Source organism: Trypanosoma melophagium (assembly GCF_022059095.1).
Source record: "Trypanosoma melophagium isolate St. Kilda chromosome Unknown ctg3segment0, whole genome shotgun sequence".
Lineage (NCBI taxonomy): Eukaryota > Euglenozoa > Kinetoplastea > Trypanosomatida > Trypanosomatidae > Trypanosoma > Trypanosoma melophagium.
Window position 1 is genome coordinate 41,784 of NW_027125162.1, and position 19,756 is coordinate 61,539.

General features: G+C 42.9%; 5 protein-coding genes across 5 annotated transcripts; all 5 read right to left on the reverse strand.

Moving 5' to 3' along the window:
- Window positions 1–1,421: 1,421 nt before the first annotated feature.
- Window positions 1,422–4,451, reverse strand: LSM04_003371 (uncharacterized protein; the record flags this gene model as incomplete). Its single annotated transcript, XM_067336938.1, has 1 exon — window positions 1,422–4,451. One exon carries the CDS (start codon window positions 4,449–4,451, stop codon window positions 1,422–1,424), a length of 3,030 nt encoding a protein of 1,009 aa, XP_067189716.1.
- Window positions 4,452–6,275: 1,824 nt separating this feature from the next.
- LSM04_008094 (uncharacterized protein) lies at window positions 6,276–9,157 on the reverse strand (the record flags this gene model as incomplete). Its single annotated transcript, XM_067336939.1, has 2 exons — window positions 6,276–7,681; window positions 7,720–9,157. The coding sequence occupies 2 exons, from the start codon at window positions 9,155–9,157 to the stop codon at window positions 6,276–6,278; spliced, it is 2,844 nt and encodes a 947-aa protein (XP_067189950.1).
- Window positions 9,158–10,034: 877 nt separating this feature from the next.
- Window positions 10,035–12,848, reverse strand: LSM04_003117 (Cation-transporting P-type ATPase; the record flags this gene model as incomplete). Its single annotated transcript, XM_067336940.1, has 1 exon — window positions 10,035–12,848. The coding sequence occupies one exon, from the start codon at window positions 12,846–12,848 to the stop codon at window positions 10,035–10,037; it is 2,814 nt and encodes a 937-aa protein (XP_067189708.1).
- Window positions 12,849–13,930: 1,082 nt separating this feature from the next.
- On the reverse strand, window positions 13,931–16,705 carry LSM04_005803 (uncharacterized protein; the record flags this gene model as incomplete). Its single annotated transcript, XM_067336941.1, has 1 exon — window positions 13,931–16,705. The coding sequence occupies one exon, from the start codon at window positions 16,703–16,705 to the stop codon at window positions 13,931–13,933; it is 2,775 nt and encodes a 924-aa protein (XP_067189840.1).
- A 266-nt stretch (window positions 16,706–16,971) lies between these two features.
- LSM04_003802 (uncharacterized protein) lies at window positions 16,972–19,566 on the reverse strand (the record flags this gene model as incomplete). The annotated part of the gene is made up of 1 exon (XM_067336942.1): window positions 16,972–19,566. The coding sequence occupies one exon, from the start codon at window positions 19,564–19,566 to the stop codon at window positions 16,972–16,974; it is 2,595 nt and encodes an 864-aa protein (XP_067189746.1).
- Window positions 19,567–19,756: the final 190 nt, after the last annotated feature.

Consider the following 19,756-nt stretch of genomic DNA (forward strand, 5'->3'; position numbering starts at 1 on the left):
TTGTGGTGAAGCCTTCTATCCTCTTATTTTTAATACGAGGAGTTCCGCTCCTACTTCTAACACACTGTGGGGCAAACTCCAACCCTCACACACCGTGAGGGGATTGTGAACTGTAAGAAAAAAGAAAAAAAAAAGAACTGCGAGAGTGTAAAAAGGAAATGAAAAGAATAATAAAAACAAGAGAAATAATCACAGGAAATCAATACCACCATCACCACAAAAGCAACAACATCGTACAAAGTTACGAATGGAACTAGAGAACTTTTTATTGTGTGCTTTCTCATCGCATACACCATTTATGAACCTCTGAAAGAGAATAAAGAGATAAAAACAAAAAAAAAAGAAGTAAAAACAAAGAAAGTGTTAAATAAAAATAATAACAGAAAAATGCACAAATGAAGAATTCAATCCTGTTATTCTTAATTAGCGACAACAATCAGGAAAAAAACAAACAAAAAAGCAGTTCCGGAGATAACAAAACTACGTAAATAATAAAAAATATTTATTTTTAATATCATTCAGTAATACCACTTCTTTCGTACTTTTACCCGTAGTACTTTTTCCTTTTCTTTCTTTTTACCTGTGAAAAACAATAACGAAAAAAGATAATAAAGAAAACCATATACGTCATGCAGTCCTCTACAACTGCCTCTATCAAACTCCCTACTAGGTACTCCCCTCACTTTTCTTTCTAGTTTTTATAACCCATCGTCCTCATATCGTGAATAGATTTTTTTTTGTTTTCCGCTATTAATGGCACATTTATTATCTTCGCATCACATATATCAGCTCCAAACCCTTAGCATATTGTTGCGACGCAAGTGCTTCCAGAAGAAAAAAAGAGATACAACTTCACGTCCAACCCCATATATACATCAACGTAGATATACATTTATATATACCATCAGTGTACGGATTTGATAGAAAAGGGTCAACAGCATAAAAATAGCACGACATGCAAATAGAGCACCAGAAAAACAAAAACGAACTATCAAGAGGAACGGTTTTTTTTTCTTAAGGTAAAAAAAATATGAACCATTTCTTCAGTTGAAAAAGTAACAATCAAGAAAAAGAAACAAATAAGAAAACAACTCCGAAAAATAATAACGTCCTTCTCTTCATTCACAGCATCCCATTATCTACATGCAAAAACAACCTTGAATTCAGATCTTCACATACTCTTTGGGATATACCGATAAAATAACACAAAACAAAACCTGCAGGCAGAAAATGAGTGGGATTGACACCTCAATTAAAAAATTGAAAAAAAAAAGTTATAATACTTTCTATTTCAAATGCCTCATGCAGAAAAAACCCCCACGAACTTATATATCCTAATAATAATACCACTACTACCCACTCAACTCACATATATATTTATACACATACACGCCTTTAAGCTGTGTAAAATCGATACTGTACTAGTCAATGCCACGATATTTACTTCTCTCACCTTCTTCGGCACCCGCGCCTTCCTTTGCAGCTAGAGTATCCACATCAACAGGGGATAGAAGTTCTCCACGAGGTTTGGCAACTCCACCGCGTGGTGTAAAAACATCAACAGGGGATAAAAGTTGACTTCTAGCTCCCTTACCTCCACCTGCAGCGAAATCATCATGATAATACATATCACCACTCTTTTGAGATCCATCATGGAAAAATATATCAACAGGCGACAATTCTGAGAGAAACCGTCCAGGTACATCTGCGCCGTACTCATTAATGCACTTCCCTCCATATGCCTTAGAGACGCAACCAAAGAGATCAAAATACTCCATGATCAAGTTAAAAAATACCTTAACCATCTCATCAATAAGCCACCAAATAATACAATAAATCCATACCCATAGTGGTAAAATTGTCTCAGTTCTTCTCCTACCCCATGCAATTCCCTCTGTCTCCACATTATCAACAGTAGAAAAATGCCAGTATGCACCCACCATTGAGGACACAAGTAGAGAGAAGACAGCAGTAACAAACAACACCAATCCTGGAGCCGCTGTAAAAAAGAAATCACCTCCGGTACGTGCCGAGAAAAGTGTCATAAAATCAAAGATGGTAATCTTAAGATACAACATCATTACAACCTTACCCTGTGTCAGCTGCGCGAGTCCAAATGAAAAAACCCATGAAGCCAGGTATGTATCATCTCCCCAACCCTCGAGGGCGATCCAAAGAAGCATCAGCGATGACGCACAGGACGCAATAACAAGAATAATTGCCCTCACAAACACAACAGGGAGATTCCACCGTTGCGGCAACTTAGAAGGAACCACACGATCAAAACCAACTGTTATCATACAAACGTCGTTTAATAACACAATAAGAAGAAACAACAGCACAGGAAGGTGGAAAAACTGGAAATCAGGGTCAACACTGCCGTAGTCTCGGGGCGTCAGTGAGAAGCAAGCAATGAAGTAAAAACATACCAGCTGTAGCGTTGCAGATATACGGTACGTCAAGAAGGACAGCATTCGCTGAAACACCTGACGGGACACAAGCATAGCCTCAACAACAACACTCAGACCAGGTCCTGTTAATACCATGTCCGCCGCAGCACGTGCAGCATCCGTAGCACCTTGCACAGCAATACCAACGTCCGCACGCTTCAGCGCAGGGGCATCATTTACACCGTCACCTGTCATTGCACATGTAAAACCACGTTGGCGAAGCGTTTCAACAATCATGAACTTGTGCTCAGGGAAGACTTGTGCGAAACCACCAACACCCAACATCATATCACCGTACTTCTCACCCAGGTCGTCAGGCATGTCATTCACATCCACCTTGGGAAGCTTGTCAGCCGTCAAGATATTTGGGTCAAGGTTCAGCATGCGGCACATTTCCCTTGCAATCAGCACGTGGTCACCTGTGATCATCTTAACATCCACACCATATTCCTTGCTGCGACGAATCGTATCCTTCGTATCGGGGCGTGGGGGGTAAAGAAATGTCAAGATACCGCACAGATGCCAGCGACCCTGCGAATCGGTCTTTGCAACCGAAAGGCATCGGATACCACGAGAAGCGAGTCTGTCAATGATGTCAACCACCTCGTCATTGATCTCATCCTGGTTATATATCAGTTGGATGATCACATGTGGAGCTCCCTTCGTGACACTGAACTTCTCACCAGTACGATTATCAGTTACCGAAGCGGTTATACGTCTCTCTATCGGATCAAAGGGTGAAAAGTGTGTCTGCGTGTAGTTATCGCACTCATCCAGGTCTGCAGCTCCAAGCACCATGGTATCCAAAGCATCGCGTGGCGGTTCACGCCACTTCGCGGCGAGTGCTGCCAACACAAGAATAGAACGCAGGTCGTGGCCTTCTTCGAATGTGAAACACTGTTCTTGAATTTCCATTTTGTTGAGTGTCAGTGTCCCTGTCTTGTCCGAGCACAGCATATTGACACGTGCCAACGTCTCCACGGAAGTTATATTCTTCACCTTAACCTTGTGCTTTGAAAGCTTGATCAAGCCCACTGAGAGTATCGCAGTAATGACAATTTCCAGAGCAAGAGGAATAGACGCAATAAACACTATCACAGCAAAGTTCAGGGAGTGTCGAAAAGTCTCACTCATCTTCGCCAATAAATAAATTAAGCATATAATGGCCAGAACAAAACCGAAAGACACCAGAATCAATGTCACCCGTGAAAGAATGACGTGAATATTGCCAAGATCAGACTCCACTGATTGTAGCAGTACTGCTGTCTTGCCAAAGACAGTGTTCTGGCCCGTAAATTGCACTGTGCCGTCCACTTCACCACGCAGAACGTTTGATCCCATCTTGGCCATTTCACCTTGTCCCACCGGTACAGACGTTGTCCCACCTGTCAGTGCTGCCTCATCAACATCAATCACACCCTCATTGATTGTGCAATCAGCAGGAACTGCAGAACCGGACGCAAGCTTCACAAGATCACCAGGAACCAGAAGCGCAGCATCCAGTTGCTGCCACGAACCATCACGAAAGACGGTTGTCATTGGGTTCAGAGAATTTTTCAGTGCTGCCAAGGGGTCCCCAGACCTGAAGATTTCATAGCACCCAATAAGCGCATTGATAATAAAAATAGCGAGCAGAATGGCGGCATCGGCCCAGTACTCCAATGCGAATTTGATTACAAGGGCTATCAAAAGTGCCACAGACAATGGATTAAACAAGGTTCGCACAAATATAAGCCAACTAGGAGTCTTTTTCTCGGGCAATTCGTTGCGTCCGTACTTAGCCAAAAGCTCCTCTGCCTCAGCAGTCGTTAAGCCCTTTGATGGGGGTAGTAGTTCTGCTGTTTCTTCCTCCGCATCTTGTGGGGGTTGTTGTCTGTTATTGGATGAAATAGAATTGTTTCCCCCCTGGTTTCCTTCCGGATTATTGGAGTCTGTTTCAATAACAGTTTCATTCGGTTGTGTTTCCTGGTCGTCCGCGTTCATCGCACTTTCAGATTGCATCAAATTTAGTAGCCGTAATAGTAGATATTTATCTCTTCGTGGTATCCTTTATTTCAGAGGAATAATCCCACTTGCTGTAAAACAGAGAAAATACTATGAATACTGTGTACACTTACCTTTCCTTTTTTTTCCTCACTGGGGTTCGTTCACTAGGTGGATAGAATACTAAATTTTGATGGAAGAGGAGTGAAGAATATAATTATAGGTCATTGTTTTCAGTATTCTGTCATTTGCTACTTTGATATTCAGGTAGGAATAATACACTTTTCATTCAGAGACGAAGATTCAATTTCAAAATAGGTGGCAGTATGGAAACTATATGTTTCCTTTTTTTAATATTGTTCTTCATATTCCCTTTTTTTTCTTTTCGCTAAAATTCATTTACCCAATTTCGGTTTCTCCTATTGATTGCACAACCCCACTTTGCACCACCTGTTGATAGTGCATAAAAGCATACACCACCTCTTTTATCTTAAATTAAAGGAGCTAAGGAAAAAATGTAAAAGGGCAAAAGGGGGAAAAAAACATGCGTATCGTTCTTTATAATACGCTTCTCCGCCCACAGTTTTTTTTCTCTCTTTATTGTTTCTCTCCCCTTGTAGTAACACAACCTCACTCCAAATATTGCTTACTATATTTCAATGGCATCTTCCTCTAGACATTTCGATAAGAACCACCACTCACTTTGCTAGGGTTTTATCCTTAAAGTAAATCAGGAAAGCATACGATATGCATTTTCTAGATAATTATTTAGCTAGACACATACACACACACACACACATATATATATATATATAATAATAATAATAATAATAATAATAATAATGTCATAGATCTCATTTTTGTTCCGTTTCCTTTCTTAATTTCCGTTAAATTTCTACAAATTTCCCCCAAAAATCTCTTAACGACTGGGGTACAGTCACCAGGATTTCTTTTTTTCACTACTTAAGGGAATGTCATTCTATTAACACCCAAACCGTGCGTCCCGTGTCCCTTTCATTATTTGCCTTTCTTTCACACCTGCTCTTTTTTTTTCCTTTTATCTATCAATTGCGAAAAGAAGCGAATCCTTGCGGCCCCGCCATCACATACAGAAATAAGTGCGACGCGTCTCAAGAAAACAACGTCCTTCAAAAAGAAAAAACAAGAACATTTACTTATTTCTTTATTAAATTACAGACCACAGAGACAATAATAAATGATAGGACGCACAAAAAAAGAAATATAGAAAAGAAATACATACACAAAAATCCACACAAAATGAGAGGAAGGAAAAAAAAAAATACATATACTCCTCAAATTCAGAGTTATATAGTAGAAAAAAGACAGTAAAAAAAAAACAATGCGAGGGGAATTATATTTAAATAACCAACAAAAAAAGCCAAAAAATCTGTAACGAGAGACCTCTACGAATTAAAATCAATCAGAAGTATCTTCACGTTTGAGCACTAAAGAAAAGAAAATATTTTTTTCAGTTGCTATTTTTTTTTTCACAGTATTTCCTCAACTCTATTTCCTGAATATAATTTCTGTATTTTTCTTCTTTTCACCAGTTATACACCATTCATCGCTTCCTTATTTTCTTTCATTGTATTTGCCAGGCAAATGATACTCAGCTGAATAATCCTCACGTGCATTCCTTGCCACCCAGCACATCTACCATCACTTGCCAGCTTACTTCCTCACAACCATTACAGTTTATCAGTATTACAAGACAATAAACATAAAATGGAAATTAACTCCAATACACATAGAAAAAACAAGAGAAAAAAAGAGACACAAACGTTTCAAGGGCATCGTCATGAAAAATAACGCTGGTCACTCCTACCGTCGGGCAGAATATGGAGTGCCCACTTCAACAGGGCTTGTTTCACGAACAATAGGAGCGTCATCAACCGGAGAAGGAGCTGATTTCGATTTAGCATCCATCTCTTCATTTACAGGTTCCCTAGTACGTTCAGCATACTGTTCAACAACCTTACCACCATACGCCTTTGAGACGCAGCCGAAGAGATCAACCCACTCCATAAACAAATGTGCAAGTACCTTCACAATGTCCTGAATAAACCACCAAATAATACAGTAAATCCATACCCATAGTGGTAGAAGTTTTTCACTTCGCTTCGAGCCCCAGGCAAGACCCTCTGTCAGCAAACCATCAGGACGGGACTCATGCCAAAATGAAGCCACCATGGAGGAGACAAACAGAGAGATGATAGCACCAATGAAAAGAACCAGACCTGGGGCCATTTTAAAGAACCATTCACCTCCGGTACGCGAAGAGAACAGTGTCAGGAAGTCGGAAATGGAAATTTTCAGGTATAGCAACGTTACGACCTTACCCTGTGGCAGCTGCGCGAGTCCAAGACTGTGGAACCAAGAGTTCGGGTATGTCTCATCGCCATAACCTTGAAGAGCCACCCAAAGAAGCATCAGCGATGAGGCACAGGCAACAGCTGCAAGAATAATCGCACTTGTGAACACAACAGGGAGATTCCACCGTTGCGGCAACTTAGAAGGAACCACACGATCGTAACCAATCGTCATAAGACAACCATCATTCAAAAGTGTAATAAGCATAAACATGAGCACAGGAAGGTGGAAAAACTGGAAATCAGGGTCAACACTGCCGTAGTCTCGGGGCGTCAGTGAGAAGCAAGCAATGAAGAAGAAACATACCAGCTGTAGCGTTGCAGATATACGGTACGTCAAGAAGGACAGCATTCGCTGAAACACCTGACGGGACACAAGCATAGCCTCAACAACAACACTCAGACCAGGTCCTGTTAATACCATGTCCGCCGCAGCACGTGCAGCATCCGTAGCACCTTGCACAGCAATACCAACGTCCGCACGCTTCAGCGCAGGGGCATCATTTACACCGTCACCTGTCATTGCACATGTAAAACCACGTTGGCGAAGCGTTTCAACAATCATGAACTTGTGCTCAGGGAAGACTTGTGCGAAACCACCAACACCCAACATCATATCACCGTACTTCTCACCCAGGTCGTCAGGCATGTCATTCACATCCACCTTGGGAAGCTTGTCAGCCGTCAAGATATTTGGGTCAAGGTTCAGCATGCGGCACATTTCCCTTGCAATCAGCACGTGGTCACCTGTGATCATCTTAACATCCACACCATATTCCTTGCTGCGACGAATCGTATCCTTCGTATCGGGGCGTGGGGGTCCAAAAATGTCAAGATACCGCACAGATGCCAGCGACCCTGCGAATCGGTCTTTGCAACCGAAAGGCATCGGATACCACGAGAAGCGAGGCTGTCAATGATGTCAACCACCTCGTCATTGATCTCATCCTGGTTATATATCAGTTGGATGATCACATGTGGAGCTCCCTTCGTGACACTGAACTTCTCACCAGTACGATTATCGATCAGAGTTGCAGCTGTGCGCTTGGTGGTTGGATCAAAAGGTACAAACTCAGTCTGCGTGTAGTTATCGCACTCATCCAGGTCTGCAGCTCCAAGCACCATGGTATCCAAAGCATCGCGTGGCGGTTCACGCCACTTCGCGGCGAGTGCTGCCAACACAAGAATAGAACGCAGGTCGTGGCCTTCTTCGAATGTGAAACACTGTTCTTGAATTTCCATTTTGTTGAGTGTCAGCGTCCCTGTCTTGTCCGAGCACAGCATATTCACACCCGACATCATCTCGATCGCTGTCAGTTTTGTCACGATAATCTTGTGCTTCGACAGCTTCTTCGAGCCAACAGCGAGTGTCGTAGTGACAACAATCTCCAGCGCAATGGGAATAGACACAACGAGTACAACGACAGCAAACTGGAGAGAACGGCGGAAATTCTCGTAAAACTTTGCCAGCAAATAGATGAAGCAGATAAGACAGAGAATAAAGGAAAAACTCGTCAACACCACCATCACCCGTGAAAGAATGACGTGAATATTGCCAAGATCAGACTCCACTGATTGTAGCAGTACTGCTGTCTTGCCAAAGAAAGTGTTCTGGCCTGTAAATTGCACTGTGCCGTCCACTTCACCACGCACAACGTTTGATCCCATCTTCGGCATGTGGTCTGCTCCCATTGTCACGGGTAGTGACTCACCTGTCAGTGCTGCCTCATCAACATCAATCACACCCTCATTGATTGTGCAATCAGCAGGAACTGCAGAACCGGACGCAAGCTTCACAAGATCACCAGGAACCAGAAGCGCAGCATCCAGTTGCTGCCACGAACCATCACGAAAGACGGTTGCCACAGGTTTCAGAGAATTTTTCAGTGCTGCCACGGCATCACCAGCCTTGATCGTTTCATACCATCCTATGGTGGCGTTAGCGATTTGTATGGCGAGCAGAATGGCCGCGTCAGGCCAGTTTTCCAATGCGAATTCAATGATAATGGCGACCCAGAGTGCGAAAGGCATAGGGCCCCACAGGTTTCGCACAAATATAAGCCAACTAGGAGTCTTTTTCTCGGGCAATTCGTTGCGTCCGTACTTAGCCAAAAGCTCCTCTGCCTCAGCAGTCGTTAAGCCCTTTGATGGGGGTAGTAGTTCTGCTGTTTCTTCCTCCGCATCTTCCCTGTGCTCGCTTATGGCCTTGGACAGTACAGACTGACGCTTTTGTGGCCTCTGCGGTGGATGCTCTTCGCCATTGTTACTTCCTTCGTTAATGCCCTTTATACTGTCATTAAATGTGGGTGGATCCTCCTTGCTGTTACCTGTCATTTTCCCTTTTTCGAAATGCTCTTATATACACTTACGGTGTAAAAAAGATATATCTAAATCACAGTAGAAACAAAGAAAGAGAGGGTATTATGTATTCGCACAGATGGACTAAAAACGGAACGAACCAACTGGCAACATTGTTATTAATTTGTTGTGTTCATCGAAAAGAAGCGAGAAAAAGGTCCTCTGAAAAAAGCAATCATAGCATGAGATCGTCTTTTTTTTTGAGCAAAAAAAACGGCGAAATGAAAAACAAAGCAGGGAAAGCTAACGGTGTACATAAAAAAGCAAAAAAAAAAAAACGGAAAATACTATGTTTTTGAAAAAGCTTTAATTCTTATATAAAGTCTCAATAATTAGTTTCCCCTTTTCTATGAAAAAAAAAAAACACACATTGTTAGCACAAAAAATGCAAAAAAGCAAAGCAGTATTTCCACTCTTATTCGTTCAAGCGTCATACTTTTAAAGAAATTTGTTAGGGATACAGTTATGTTTACTCGGAGCACGGAAAAAATTCTACTTATGTCAACTCAAGATATTTACACATTAAACTGTCCCCTTCATATTTCTTTTCTACTCAAAGCAGTATATAGTATTCGTTACTTCTCAAAGCGTATACTGACTTTACAGTATAAATGATTTTTCAGTATATATTTCTCCATACGCATAACCCAGGTGACACTCATTGCCACCCAGCACATTTATACTAATTAAACTAGTCCCATTGACAAAGCAAATCACAGTTTACCACCATTCCAACAGCATGAAGATAGAAAAATGGAAATGAACTCCAATCCATACAGAGGAAAGTAGAAAAAAAAAACAGAGACACATAAACACTTGAAAAGCACGATCAGAAAACACAAAGGAGCATATTCTACCATGGATTAGAATATGGAGTGCCCACTTCAACAGGCGATACCTCATACAAACTCAATTTCACGGGTTCTGTTGGACACACAACACCCCTACAATATTGGGCAATACCCTCCCCACCATACGCCTTTGAGACGCAGCCGAAGAGATCAACCCACTCCATAAACAAATGTGCAAGTACCTTCACAATGTCCTGAATAAACCACCAAATAATACAGTAAATCCATACCCATAGTGGTAGAAGTTTTTCACTTCGCTTCGAGCCCCAGGCAAGACCCTCTGTCAGCAAACCATCAGGACGGGACTCATGCCAAAATGAAGCCACCATGGAGGAGACAAACAGAGAGATGATAGCACCAATGAAAAGAACCAGACCTGGGGCCATTTTAAAGAACCATTCACCTCCGGTACGCGAAGAGAACAGTGTCAGGAAGTCGGAAATGGAAATTTTCAGGTATAGCAACGTTACGACCTTACCCTGTGGCAGCTGCGCGAGTCCAAGACTGTGGAACCAAGAGTTCGGGTATGTCTCATCGCTATAACCTTGAAGAGCCACCCAAAGAAGCATCAGCGATGAGGCACAGGCAACAGCTGCAAGAATAATCGCACTTGTGAACACAACAGGGAGATTCCACCGTTGCGGCAACTTAGAAGGAACCACACGATCGTAACCAATCGTCATAAGACAACCATCATTCAAAAGTGTAATAAGCATAAACATGAGCACAGGAAGGTGGAAAAACTGGAAATCAGGGTCAACACTGCCGTAGTCTCGGGGCGTCAGTGAGAAGCAAGCAATGAAGAAGAAACATACCAGCTGTAGCGTTGCAGATATACGGTACGTCAAGAAGGACAGCATTCGCTGAAACACCTGACGGGACACAAGCATAGCCTCAACAACAACACTCAGACCAGGTCCTGTTAATACCATGTCCGCCGCAGCACGTGCAGCATCCGTAGCACCTTGCACAGCAATACCAACGTCCGCACGCTTCAGCGCAGGGGCATCATTTACACCGTCACCTGTCATTGCACATGTAAAACCACGTTGGCGAAGCGTTTCAACAATCATGAACTTGTGCTCAGGGAAGACTTGTGCGAAACCACCAACACCCAACATCATATCACCGTACTTCTCACCCAGGTCGTCAGGCATGTCATTCACATCCACCTTGGGAAGCTTGTCAGCCGTCAAGATATTTGGGTCAAGGTTCAGCATGCGGCACATTTCCCTTGCAATCAGCACGTGGTCACCTGTGATCATCTTAACATCCACACCATATTCCTTGCTGCGACGAATCGTATCCTTCGTATCGGGGCGTGGGGGGTAAAGAAATGTCAAGATACCGCACAGATGCCAGCGACCCTGCGAATCGGTCTTTGCAACCGAAAGGCATCGGATACCACGAGAAGCGAGGCTGTCAATGATGTCAACCACCTCGTCATTGATCTCATCCTGGTTATATATCAGTTGGATGATCACATGTGGAGCTCCCTTCGTGACACTGAACTTCTCACCAGTACGATTATCGATCAGAGTTGCAGCTGTGCGCTTGGTGGTTGGATCAAAAGGTACAAACTCAGTCTGCGTGTAGTTATCGCACTCATCCAGGTCTGCAGCTCCAAGCACCATGGTATCCAAAGCATCGCGTGGCGGTTCACGCCACTTCGCGGCGAGTGCTGCCAACACAAGAATAGAACGCAGGTCGTGGCCTTCTTCGAATGTGAAACACTGTTCTTGAATTTCCATTTTGTTGAGTGTCAGCGTCCCTGTCTTGTCCGAGCACAGCATATTCACACCCGACATCATCTCGATCGCTGTCAGTTTTGTCACGATAATCTTGTGCTTCGACAGCTTCTTCGAGCCAACAGCGAGTGTCGTAGTGACAACAATCTCCAGCGCAATGGGAATAGACACAACGAGTACAACGACAGCAAACTGGAGAGAACGGCGGAAGCTCTCCTTGAATTTCGCCATAAGATAAATGAAGCAGATAAGACAGAGAATAAAGGAAAGACTCGTCAACACCACCATCACCCGTGAAAGAATGACGTGAATATTGCCAAGATCAGACTCCACTGATTGTAGCAGTACTGCTGTCTTGCCAAAGAAAGTGTTCTGGCCTGTAAATTGCACTGTGCCGTCCACTTCACCACGCACAACGTTTGATCCCATCTTCGGCATGTGGTCTGCTCCCATTGTCACGGGTAGTGACTCACCTGTCAGTGCTGCCTCATCAACATCAATCACACCCTCATTGATTGTGCAATCAGCAGGAACTGCAGAACCGGACGCAAGCTTCACAAGATCACCAGGAACCAGAAGCGCAGCATCCAGTTGCTGCCACGAACCATCACGAAAGACGGTTGCCACAGGTTTCAGAGAATTTTTCAGTGCTGCCACGGCATCACCAGCCTTGATCGTTTCATACCATCCTATGGTGGCGTTAGCGATTTGTATGGCGAGCAGAATGGCCGCGTCAGGCCAGTTTTCCAATGCGAATTCAATGATAATGGCGACCCAGAGTGCGAAAGGCATAGGGCCCCACAGGTTTCGCACAAATATAAGCCAACTAGGAGTCTTTTTCTCGGGCAATTCGTTGCGTCCGTACTTAGCCAAAAGCTCCTCTGCCTCAGCAGTCGTTAAGCCCTTTGATGGGGGTAGTAGTTCTGCTGTTTCTTCCTCCGCATCTTCCCTGTGCTCGCTTATGGCCTTGGACAGTACAGACTGTCGTTTTCGTTGTATGTGTCTGTCATATATATCGGCACCTCTATACCTTTCAGTGTTCTCTGAGAGATTAACTGCCTTCCTCATTTTTTTCTTTTATGCACTTTGCACTATACAAGAAAGAAGTGAAAAAAAAAACAATTTGGGGTTTTGAGAATAAACGAATTGGGATGGCAAACAATTTAATTAAAAATCCATTCTATGCAAACATATTTTTACCATTACTTAATTTGATATTCATTTAAGGGGTTGATGGGGAGAGTTCACAGCACAAAAATTTATTTTTAAGGCCCCGCATAGTGAATTTGGTTTTCGAACCTTCTATGACTGCTACGAAAAAGAAAAAAAAACAAAAATAGGAGTAGTTAGCAGAATAAAAAAAGGGGGAAATCGAATTTTTAAAATAGTAAATTGTGTAAACAAACCTTTAGTTATCTTCCTCAAACGTTACAAATTAGGGTTTTCTTTTTTTTTTTTAGTAGAACAGGAATCAGTTTTTCTTTCTTTTGCATCTGTGCGCGTGTATGTTTCTATTTTCTTTCCATTTTTAAACAAGTATTTTTTTTTTCCTTTTCGAACCTCTTCCAACTACAATCCATCTCTTTGTTTGTCTCTCTTCCTGTCATATATAATGTATGCACACATATACATCTAAATATATAAACGTATATATATATATATATATATATATATATACTTTTCATTGCACCAATCACTCCCGTTTTCCCGATTTTCCGAGTTGCAAGGGTTATTTATGGTAGTTTATATCAATTTCAAGAGCATGTGCAAGACCGCGTACTCCCCTCTTGCAACCCCAGAAACGACGCGCAAAAGTGAGGGAAACACACAGATCCACACACACCAGCAGAATTAAATGAAAAAATTAAAAAACAAAGGAGAAACAGAAAAAACTAATCCAATGCACGTAACTCAGATGGGAACACCAATTAAATCTCATTTTGAAGAATGAATTCCATTATTCTTCCAATAAATTCTTTTATATTACAAAAAAAATTTTCCACAAATCCCACAAAGCAGAAAAAAAAATGTTTCTAAAATTTCTCCTTACAATTCAACCTGTAAAATTACTCTGAAAAAAATTTATAATGTTCATCAGAGGAACCGAAAACCATTATGTTCAGAATCAAAAGGCACAGTCAATTCCTTCACTAAACTGGCTCCTTTGATTCATTACCGCTCACAAAGTCCATTGAATTCTCCGAATACTGTTCAACAACCTTACCACCATACGCCTTTGAGACGCAGCCGAAGAGATCAACCCACTCCATAAACAAATGTGCAAGTACCTTCACAATGTCCTGAATAAACCACCAAATAATACAGTAAATCCATACCCATAGTGGTAGAAGTTTTTCACTTCGCTTCGAGCCCCAGGCAAGACCCTCTGTCAGCAAACCATCAGGACGGGACTCATGCCAAAATGAAGCCACCATGGAGGAGACAAACAGAGAGATGATAGCACCAATGAAAAGAACCAGACCTGGGACCATTTTAAAGAACCATTCCCCTCCGGTACGCGAAGAGAACAGTGTCAGGAAGTCGGAAATGGAAATTTTCAGGTATAGCAACGTTACGACCTTACCCTGTGGCAGCTGCGCGAGTCCAAGACTGTGGAACCAAGAGTTCGGGTATGTCTCATCGCTATAACCTTGAAGAGCCATCCACAGTAGCAGAAGGGAAGAACCACAGGCAACAGCTGCAAGAATAATCGCACTTGTGAACACAACAGGGAGATTCCACCGTTGCGGCAACTTAGAAGGAACCACACGATCGTAACCAATCGTCATAAGACAACCATCATTCAAAAGTGTAATAAGCATAAACATGAGCACAGGAAGGTGGAAAAACTGGAAATCAGGGTCAACACTGCCGTAGTCTCGGGGCGTCAGTGAGAAGCAAGCAATGAAGAAGAAACATACCAGCTGTAGCGTTGCAGATATACGGTACGTCAAGAAGGACAGCATTCGCTGAAACACCTGACGGGACACAAGCATAGCCTCAACAACAACACTCAGACCAGGTCCTGTTAATACCATGTCCGAAGCAGCACGTGCAGCATCCGTAGCACCTTGCACAGCAATACCAACGTCCGCACGCTTCAGCGCAGGGGCATCATTTACACCGTCACCTGTCATTGCACATGTAAAACCACGTTGGCGAAGCGTTTCAACAATCATGAACTTGTGCTCAGGGAAGACTTGTGCGAAACCACCAACACCCAACATCATATCACCGTACTTCTCACCCAGGTCGTCAGGCATGTCATTCACATCCACCTTGGGAAGCTTGTCAGCCGTCAAGATATTTGGGTCAAGGTTCAGCATGCGGCACATTTCCCTTGCAATCAGCACGTGGTCACCTGTGATCATCTTAACATCCACACCATATTCCTTGCTGCGACGAATCGTATCCTTCGTATCGGGGCGTGGGGGGTCCAAAAATGTCAAGATACCGCACAGATGCCAGCGACCCTGCGAATCGGTCTTTGCAACCGAAAGGCATCGGATACCACGAGAAGCGAGGCTGTCAATGATGTCAACCACCTCGTCATTGATCTCATCCTGGTTATATATCAGTTGGATGATCACATGTGGAGCTCCCTTCGTGACACTGAACTTCTCACCAGTACGATTATCGATCAGAGTTGCAGCTGTGCGCTTGGTGGTTGGATCAAAAGGTACAAACTCAGTCTGCGTGTAGTTATCGCACTCATCCAGGTCTGCAGCTCCAAGCACCATGGTATCCAAAGCATCGCGTGGCGGTTCACGCCACTTCGCGGCGAGTGCTGCCAACACAAGAATAGAACGCAGGTCGTGGCCTTCTTCGAATGTGAAACACTGTTCTTGAATTTCCATTTTGTTGAGTGTCAGCGTCCCTGTCTTGTCCGAGCACAGCATATTCACACCCGACATCATCTCGATCGCTGTCAGTTTTGTCACGATAATCTTGTGCTTCGACAGCTTCTTCGAGCCAACAGCGAGTGTCGTAGTGACAACAATCTCCAGCGCAATGGGAATAGACACAACGAGTACAACGACAGCAAACTGGAGAGAACGGCGGAAGCTCTCCTTGAATTTCGCCATAAGATAAATGAAGCAGATAAGACAGAGAATAAAGGAAAGACTCGTCAACACCACCATCACCCGTGAAAGAATGACGTGAATATTGCCAAGATCAGACTCCACTGATTGTAGCAGTACTGCTGTCTTGCCAAAGAAAGTGTTCTGGCCTGTAAATTGCACTGTGCCGTCCACTTCACCACGCACAACGTTTGATCCCATCTTCGGCATGTGGTCTGCTCCCATTGTCACGGGTAGTGACTCACCTGTCAGTGCTGCCTCATCAACATCAATCACACCCTCATTGATTGTGCAATCAGCAGGAACTGCAGAACCGGACGCAAGCTTCACAAGATCACCAGGAACCAGAAGCGCAGCATCCAGTTGCTGCCACGAACCATCACGAAAGGCAGTTGCCACAGGTTTCAGAGAATTTTTCAGTGCTGCCACGGCATCACCAGCCTTGATCGTTTCATACCATCCTATGGTGGCGTTAGCGATTTGTATGGCGAGCAGAATGGCCGCGTCAGGCCAGTTTTCCAATGCGAATTCAATGATAATGGCGACCCAGAGTGCGAAAGGCATAGGGCCCCACAGGTTTCGCACAAATATAAGCCAACTAGGAGTCTTTTTCTCGGGCAATTCGTTGCGTCCGTACTTAGCCAAAAGCTCCTCTGCCTCAGCAGTCGTTAAGCCCTTTGATGGGGGTAGTAGTTCTGCTGTTTCTTCCTCCGCATCTTCCCTGTGCTCGCTTATGGCCTTGGACAGTACAGACTGACGCTTTTGTGGCCTCTGCGGTGGATGCTCTTCAACATGTTCACCGTCCTTGTTAATGAACGCCGCCTGGTCTCCACTTTTACTCATTATTATTGTTTTCTCTTGGTCTGACATTCTACAGGTTTACTTGTTGAAATATATATATAAAGTAAAAAGACATGGACATAGGGGAGGGGGATCGCAAAAATAATGGGATTCTACAGCCAATCACATTGTTTTTTTTTTCTTTTGTGAAACAAGAAAGCCTATTTAATGAAAATTTTATTAACTACTTTTTTGTAAATATGCGAAGAAATTTAAGTAATGAAATTTTGGTATATTACCAAAGTTTTTTTGTTTTTGCCTTTCTCAATTTACTTGGGTCCGCAACGAAAGAAAGAACGTCTTGCTACCCAGAGGATGCCATCCTCTTCTTTGATATTCACCGACTGTCGATGCCGACTGAGAAAATAATATAGACTTTCTTGCATAGCCTCTCTGTGCCCTTGTTTTTCGCTATTATCCTCTAAGGAAGAAGTCAAAGGGCGTCTTGATACCTCCAAGCCATGAGATAGCAGATGTCGAATACCGGTTGTAGAAGTTTTTGGAGTATCGTTCTTTGTCTTGGGGGGTGTACTGTAGCCATGAATAACATCTTCTAGTTTTACATACTCTGTTGAAAGAGAGCATTGCAAATACGTAATAGCGGGATGAGTAATATCATCCAAATCAGAAACAGAGCAATACTTGCGCACTTTTTCTCCAGTCTCATCCACCCAGCAGAAGCGTCCAAATTGTCGAAGCCAAAAACCCACACCACCATGGGCTTGTGCAGCTTCCATGATATTGACACGTTCCGATAATGTAAGTTTTTGGAGAAGTCGATCAAGTGGAAGCCAAATAGGTTTAAGTTGTCGTGCAATTGTGGATACTGTAGAAGAATACTCTGCTCCAAGTTCTCCCTTGGCACCCGGAGACAACCAATATGGACGTAATCGCCACAACACCGTTCCTTTACCATCTTTTTCTTCTTTCGGTTCTCCTTCTTTACATGAACGGGTTAAGAAGTAGTGTCTGTGGGAAATGTGTTCCGCGAAGGATTGAACTCTCTCTATAGGAATATTAGCTTCATAAGCCCATTCTGACATAGAAATATATCGATCATGTGGTATGGCTCCAAGAAGTGCAAACCATTCGGGAGATGGGGAATCTACCATAAGAGGAGCTCCTTGGGAAGTTTTACAATTTAATTCTTTTTTGATAACTGTAGACTTTTGGACTCCCGTACGAAGAGGGGTCTGAAGAACAGGGAATGCACGGGTTACATCTGTTCCCTGAAGCTTGCGATGTACTGTATTAGATGATGCAGAAATATCAGATATATTTTCGTACAATACATTAGCTACCCCCATACGTAAATGTTGTACAGAAGGCTTTAATCGCACAGTGTCTGCAGACTTATCTCTATCAAAGTAGTAAGAATATATCCTAATAACTTTGTGAAGTGTGTTTTGTGGTCCTAGAATCCTGGCCAGAGCATCTGTCAGTTTAATCTTATGTACAGGAACGTAAAAAGTTGGAATGCACTCTACAAACAGATTAAGCATTTCACTGGGGGAACGACGACCACGCAACAATGCCATTGCAGTGTGCGCTTGAAGTAGTTCTTCAGGTGTCATTCGTCCTGGTACTTTTTCATCTTTCTTTTTTTGTCTTAGTGGAGGTGGAGTTTTCCGTTTTTGCAATCCTTCAGGGGGTTTAGGAGGGGCAGGAGGAATCTGTCGATTCACTTGAGGTGATCCAGCAGGAACCGTTGCGGTTGTACAATTATCATTGTGAAAAACCCCCTCGTCAGGCCCTGTAGCTCCATAACTATCATTTTCCTCATAGAAGGGAATAACGTTAGTATTGTTATCATCATCCAAGTCAAGTTCAACTTCCCATACATCCTTCGCATAGTCTTCGGCGGCCTGAAGAGGTAATGTAACGCAGTTAGTAATGTAACTTGAATCCTGATGGTAAGTTGGTAAATTCCTTGAAGAAAGAACTCCTTTTATCGCCACCATATTAGTATCAATACTAAGGTCAATATAATCTTGCGCAACAGTACTTTTTAAAAGTCGTAGTAAACCTCCTCCTGAAGATCGTATAATATCCTGAAGTTCTTTTGGTAGTGTGTTCAAGAGACCGGTAGTTGCAACAGCTTCATTCTTTGGAAGCAATTCCTGAAGCTCTTTAAGTACTTTGCGTGTTGTCGCATTGTCAAACTCCGGTATTACATTATGTAGCTTCACTCTATTTTCTCTCAATAATATCCCCGTATCACTTTCATCACTTCGAAGAAAACGATTTTTTTCTTCATATTGAGAAGATGATAAGTCCATTGCTGTCACTTGCGCACGGCTAACATACCAACGAAGACTTCCATCTGATTCTTCAACTTGGTAACACCGAAATCGATGAGGAAAAAGTTGTACAAATCCAAGAACAGATCCATAAAGTTCACTTACCGCCTCAAGATCCAAAGCAGGCGTTATCGTGGTTAGTCGAAGTCCTACGCCATCAGCAGGTAAAAGTTCCAAAATCTCATTTACAAGCTTCATTGCTGATGAGACCACAAGGGCTTGTTGCTGGTCATGATTAATCTTTTCCTCGTGTACATTTCCAGTACGAGAATCTTCCTCTGTGTTCGTGGACGACGCAGAATGAAGAAGTAGTTCTTCATAATCCTCTAAACTTGCCTCTTCATCATCTTCATTTTTCACTATATTAGATATCTTCTCATCGGTATTCGTGTGTATCCATCGATAAGAGGATAAATGCATTAATGAACCTGATAATGCATTCACACATAAAGTACGGGAAAGAGATAAACGCAGTATGCTTGATTGGGGAAACCAAAATTGAGAGATGATGGGAAGTCTCTTTCCTCTTATTCTGCTGCATGCACCACGGCTTTTACTCGTCATTACCAATTAAAGAGTATGAGAGTACAATCGCCGTAACGTCAAGAGTCTAGACAGTGAAAGATGTAAACATGAAAAAAACTACCAAACAATGGCGAAATACTTCTACACTGTCAGTTGAAGAAAAGAAAAACAACAACAACTAAATATTACCACTACCTTAAAATAAAACTCAAAGTGTGGGACTCCACTC